This window comes from Chaetura pelagica, unplaced genomic scaffold (genome assembly GCF_000747805.2).
Source record: "Chaetura pelagica isolate M959 unplaced genomic scaffold, ChaPel_1.0 scaffold55, whole genome shotgun sequence".
Taxonomy (NCBI): Eukaryota; Metazoa; Chordata; class Aves; order Apodiformes; family Apodidae; genus Chaetura; species Chaetura pelagica.
Window position 1 is genome coordinate 3120697 of NW_009953571.1, and position 6071 is coordinate 3126767.

Sequence of the window (6071 nt, forward strand, 5' to 3'; positions counted from 1 at the left end):
CGGGTGCCGGCAGGGGTGGGGGCGGCAGAGCCTCAGCCCCGCCGTCTCTTCGCCTTCCTTTTAGTCGTGCTTCGACTGCGGCGCCAAGAACCCCAGCTGGGCCAGCATCACCTACGGGGTCTTTCTCTGCATCGACTGCTCCGGCGTCCACAGGTCGCTGGGCGTGCACCTGAGCTTCATCAGGTGCGTGGGGCCCGGGCAGGGGGGGTCCGGCCCGCGGGGTCTGCCGGGCGGGCCTCAGGCAGCCGCGTCCTTCGGGAACACGCAGGGACTCGGTGAGGGAGGAGAAGCGGTACCACAGAGCGATGGCTCAGGTTTTATGTGGCTTGTTCGCTGGAGGCTTTAGGTCGCTCAGCCTCTCTGAGAGGGATTTCCAAAGCCACTCAGTGAAACGTGGACACGTTACATTCGCTACCCTTGCAGAAACGCTGTCCCAGTTCCCAGCTGTAGAAGCTAAGAGGGTGGTGTGTGAGTCATACAAGTAAAGCAGCATGGAAGGCTTCCTAGAGCAAGGAGGCCTTGCTGAGCAAGGCCAAGAGCGGAGTAATGTCAAATCCTTTCTGTGTCAACCTAGTGGGGAAAATTGTGGGGGATTTTCAGCCTGTGGATCTTATTTTCAGTCCATGTAAAAGTTAGCATTTGAATGACACAACCATGACCTTTACTTGCTCAGAGACAGGTTGCATCACTGGCATGAGCTGTGGTCTACCAGCCAGCCCTGCTTGGTTGTTTTTGCAGTTGCTTTGTCATGTGTTCTGGCCTAATCAGTGGGATGGGCTGAACATAAGTTGTAGTGAGACCACATGGAAAATAGAAGTTGTTGGCTATGCTTTCCTACCTCAAGTTCTCTTTTCTGAAGCAATACAAGTGAGAGGTCTTCTAAGTTTGGACACTGTTACGTGGTGCAAAGCTGAACCTGGATTTCTTCCTCGCTTTAGAAGTTCAAAATAATTTCTTGTGGAAGCAAAGAAGTTCTCTGGATATTCTTTCCCCTTTTGCCTCATGTACTCCAGGATAGTAATGGGATATCTGACCATTCTAGCTCAGGGCTTGCTTTTGCATTTGGCACATCATTAATAGAAACAATTTGTTCTCACACAGGTCCACAGAGTTGGATTCTAACTGGAACTGGTTCCAGCTGAGATGTATGCAAGTGGGCAGCAACGCCAACGCGGTGAGGAGCCTCTGTAGGCATTTGGCTTGCTTTCCCTCTTGCTAATCCACATCCTTTGTTTCTTGTCCCTTTCCTCTGTGTGGCTTTCTTGGTACCAACCTCTCCATCTTTTCTGGAAACGTGTAATGAGGGAAGGTGTTTGTCAGGGGTGCTTGGAAGTCAGCCCGTGACCTCTGAGCGCATTGCTTTGTGATACACGGACTTGTTATTTCTTTAAATAAATTTAAATTTAAATGAGAGGCACAGTCCTCTTAAAGGGAAGGAGTTAGTAACACTGATTAGTTTTGAAAGCTCATGCCCAGCATTTTGACTCAGAAGCATCTTCCTGTGGTGGTCAGGGATGGTTTTCTTAGGCTTCTGGGGCCTGGAGTGAGATTTCTTGGAGGAAGCTCATCGGTTGGTTCATGGTGTGTGCTCAGTAGTATATTGCCAGCCTCTGGGAAGTGTCCTGATTTTGTTGTTTGTCTAATGCTTGGGTATGACCTAGCAGCCAGGAGACTGAGTGTTCTTCTCTTCCCAGACTGCTTTCTTCCGCCAGCATGGCTGCACCACCACAGATGCCAACGCCAAGTATAACAGCCGGGCTGCCCAGATGTACCGGGAGAAGATCCGGCAGCTGGCAAGTGCTGCCATGGCCAAGTATGGCACTGATGTAAGTCTGAGCAGCTCAGTGCTGTTACACCTGAGGTGCTGAGTCTTGTAGGGTATCTTGATTTTATCCCTCTCCTCTCTTCAGCTGCTTATAGATGGACTGAGTGGAGCCCCTGGGCACTCCCCTGACAAGAGTGATGCTGATTTCTTCATGGAGCACACACAGGTGAGAACAACTGCCTAAACCAGACAATCTTAACAGCTCCCTGATAGCCAGCTGCTCAGCCAGGAGCAGTCCCACTTATTTTGGAAGGACTCCAAGTTGTGTACTCATTGAGTAGTAACATGGCAGAACTAAGATTCAGACATCAGCCTGGGGCAGTCAGAGAGGTAAACAATCCCTCATGAGGCCTGTAATACCCATATCCTTTGTTTTCAAGACCATCTTCAAGGAATAGTAAGAGCTGCCAGATACTCCCTGGAGAACACTTTGTCTAGTGCATTAATGCATAATGTCTTTGGACATTTCAAGCAAGATCTGGCTTTTACCTGGAACTTCTGTTTTAGTCAGCTTTTCGCTGTGTAGACCCTGGTAAAGTGGATGTGGGCACCTCTTTGCACAGCAGTAGGTGGACTTTCTTGAGTGAACAGAGTAAGGTGGGAATTTGCTGTATGGCAATAAGGACAGTGAAAGCCAAGATGAATTTTTTTCCAGGAAAGCTCAGTCATGCTTTCTCCCAGATTTAAGCTCATCTCCTTAACCTGTGAAGTTCTTGCAGGAGTCAACTCTGATGGTACTGTCGATTGATGCTGTTCCTCCTTAGCTTCTCTTTTTGTTTTCTATAATTTTTATCACTGCTGAGGGAGGTGGGACCTGTTCATATGCTATCTTTCTTCAATGAAGACATAGTCTAGAGTTTGGAACACATTTCCTTCAGTCAAAAACTGAATACAGGTCACTAAACCTGAAGTAAGTTCAGGATTTTTTGGTTAATTCATCTTCTATAATCATTGGAATGAGCATCTTGTTGCAGGCTTCCAGTACCTGGGATGCAGCAGATGCCAGCCAGAATCCTGCACAGCCTTCCCCAGAGGTGGAAAAAGCAACAAAGTCATCAGATGGCAGTGAAGTGTCAAGTGAGTTCCCTGCTGAATAGTTTTGTCAATAACCTGACTTCATTTCCAGGAGTGTACACTTCTTTACCACAGTTGGAAGGGCTGAGCTTTTCTTTTGGTTCAGGCTTGAAGGACTGGAAGCTCTCTGCAGTCTATATTGTTTATTTAAATTAGTGGACTCTTCTAAATGCACTGCTCTGTTTGGGGTCAGTTCTCTGCTTTTCCAAAAATGCACATGAAACTCTGCTGGGGATTAGCTGCCCCATTTTCTTACTTCCAGGTATAATTTGTTTAAATAATCTTTTCTATCCCTTGAATTTGGTGAGTCTGGAAATCACATCTGAATAAAAAGCAAAAAGCTGTTTCTAGGCTGAATGAAAGCAAGAATCTGGGGGCACAGCTGTAATTTGAAACAGTTTTGTGTATCCCCCTGCAGAGTGTTTGCTTTCCTTTAATGTGTTAAGAATGCTGCAGAGGGAATAACTTCCTCTGTGGAGACATAAGGTTGTTGTCCTTGGAAAACTGCTTGTTTCAGACTGTAACTCAGCTTGTTTATGGGGGAGTGTAGTGGAACTCGGAGCACACTGAAAAGAAGTTGAGAATTTCTTTGCTGAATGTTCTCTTCTGTTTTTGTGCCCACAGGTTCCAGCCAGGGCCCTTCTATTGACTTGTTGAGCACATCTCCTAAAGCTGCTCTAGGTAAGTAAGATTCTGGTGTCTTTCAGATCAGTCTTGCTCTTATACCTGCTGTTCAGTATCAAGCTCAGTGGAACTGGAACAGATGAGCCAATTTCCAGAACAGCTAAAGGACCTTATCTTCCTGTGGAGCCAGTACTGATCTCCCAAAACTAAGCCACAGTTTACTGGAGGTTTCTTCCTCCTTTGAATTACCAAATTCAAAGCTTCTGCCTTCCCAAATGCATGTTTTTATTTTTTTGAGCTCTGGATAAAACTTGGCATTTGCTTATCTAGAACTTGGCTGGTCGAGGCCATATGACTAGTGTTTGGTTTTTGGTTTGTTTGTTTGTTTTTCCCAAACTTTGGAGCCAAATGAATTTTTAGTTTCCAGAGTAATAGGGAATTCTAATTCTCTGCCATTACTCTCCTGGCTGCACACACAGTATATAGCTGGATCTTCTTTCCTTACTGAGAGTGTGCTCCTAGCCCACAGTGAGTTCATCCTGGGTGGAAAGCCTGTGTCCTCAAGTGTCTGTTTATTCCCTTTGTTTTATATCTTCCTCAGACATGTCCATGTATCTCTCAACACAAGGGCCTTCTCCTGCCAGAGGTAACTGGCTAACAGCTGGCTTGTTCTGGCTGCTTGTGACAGCTCTGCCTGCCCCTCTGGGTCTCTGCCTTCAACCTGACTTCACCTTCTTGTGTTTGAAGGGAGCAAATGAGCCAAAGCTTGTGTGTTCTGTGTTGGGATCCAAACCAGCTATTGCTTCTGTGGAAGGGGATCTTACTGTCATTTCTGTTACGTGTTTCCTGACAGTAATAAAAAAAAAGGCAATCCAAACCCCCAAAACATTGGAAACATTAGGAACAGCAAGCTGAAAACAGTCTTGGATAGTGTGAATGTTTTGAACGTCTCTATTATAAGAACTTATGCTAAAACTCAAAAAGATGCAGAAAATGCTGTTAAGAGTCATCTAAAGTATGGGTTGGTAAAAGTCATGTGGGTGTAGAAAGTAAGGAAGCACTTCTGTGGAAGAGAAGTCCAACAAGAGTGATAAAATATTCTGCAACTACATGTTGGAAGCTTGGAAAATGTACTGGGCAGTGCCTCTGTGTTTGCTTTGTTTTTACACTTTTCCCCAAGCATTTGCTGCTTGGCTGGACCTTGGCTGGTTCTACAAGTGTGGCATGCGTCATGCCCTCAGACTGACAGGTTCCTGGTGCAGGGTGTTGGGGGAACCTGTGGCTTTTGCACCTCGCTGCACTTTAGGTCCGTTCTGGTCTGTTCATGTAAGCATGAACAGGGTTTTTGTTTCTTAGTCCCTAAGGCATTGGTGAGGCACTGTCCCTGATGCTGCATTTTCTTGGATTTATGTATGGAATAAATCTAGTTTTTTTCTAGCTACCCTGATCCCTACTGGATAGGCTCACCAACTGCACAACACTTGGAGGAACTATTCAAAGGTCTTAATTCACTTACAAGTTTCTCCAGCAATGGACATGCTTCTCTAGGCTACCAACCTGCAATTGTGGAGCTTCTAAATGCATCTCTCCTGGTTGGGTGAAGTCACCCAGGCTTCTGATGTGGAGCTGCATGGTGTGCCTGGACTCTATAGCAGCTGGACTGTGGTGGATGTTTGTGTGGGTTGCTGACTAATTTTGGCTGCTTAACTTAATTCACTTCTGCTTATCTGCTGCTTACCTCCTCTTGCAGAACTTAAATCCTCCATCATTGGAAAGAAGAAGCCAGGAGCTGCCAAGAAAGGGGTATGTCTGAGCTCTTGTTTTATGGACAGGAGGTAGAACATCTCATATTACTGCTGTCCTTTCCCTGGCCCTTGATTTCTGTCCTTAATGAAGCCGCATGCTGAGAGATCTATCTGGAGAAGGAAGACTTTTGTTTATGTCACTGCTTATTTTGAAAGATAAGCTTGTATATTAATGTATGAAACCACATAGGCTTTGGAGCATTACTCATGGTCTGAAGTGTATCTGGCTGGTCTCTTAGCACTGGTGGGTTAACTCTGGAGTGTTTTTCTATACTGTGTTGCAAGCTGTGTTGGGTCTGTAGGTTGTGACTACACAGAGAGACTTAAGTCCCAATCAGTGCAGCAAGGAGCAGGATTCTGGTTTTCTTCTCTGATGGACAGTCTAGGGTGAAGAAATGGCACTTTTGTTTTGTGTTTCAAGTTGGGTGCAAAAAAAGGTCTTGGAGCCCAGAAAGTGAGCAGCCAGAGCTTCAGCGAGATTGAGCGGCAAGCCCAGGTGGCAGAGCAGCTGAGAGAGCAGCAGGCGGTGGAGTCCAGGAAACAAGCTGAGGAGTCCATGTAAGTGCCTTGTTTGGCCTGAATACCTTGGATACATTAGGTAGAAGTAATATGAGGCTAATGCTCTTCACCCTAAGACCACCTCATGTGAGTACAGGATATGCTGCACAATAGGATGAGCAGTAGCCATAAGCCAGTAGGGCCCTTACAGCAGGGTACAAGTTATGCTGCTGTGTTTTATTCAA

The 6071-nt window shown here is 46.1% G+C and overlaps 1 protein-coding gene across 1 annotated transcript in view; it reads left to right on the forward strand.

The window, feature by feature from the left end:
* Positions 1 to 70: 70 nt before the first annotated feature.
* The window catches only part of ARFGAP2 (ADP-ribosylation factor GTPase activating protein 2), a 9232-nt gene continuing 3231 nt past the window's right edge, over positions 71 to 6071 (forward strand). The window contains exons 1-8 of the mRNA XM_009999544.1: positions 71 to 183; positions 1102 to 1174; positions 1695 to 1826; positions 1911 to 1991; positions 2800 to 2902; positions 3524 to 3580; positions 5274 to 5326; positions 5750 to 5886. Of these exons, the coding sequence (XP_009997846.1) occupies positions 1148 to 1174; positions 1695 to 1826; positions 1911 to 1991; positions 2800 to 2902; positions 3524 to 3580; positions 5274 to 5326; positions 5750 to 5886 (590 nt within the window). The 5' untranslated portion in view covers positions 71 to 183; positions 1102 to 1147. The remainder of the gene's footprint in view (positions 184 to 1101; positions 1175 to 1694; positions 1827 to 1910; positions 1992 to 2799; positions 2903 to 3523; positions 3581 to 5273; positions 5327 to 5749; positions 5887 to 6071) is intronic.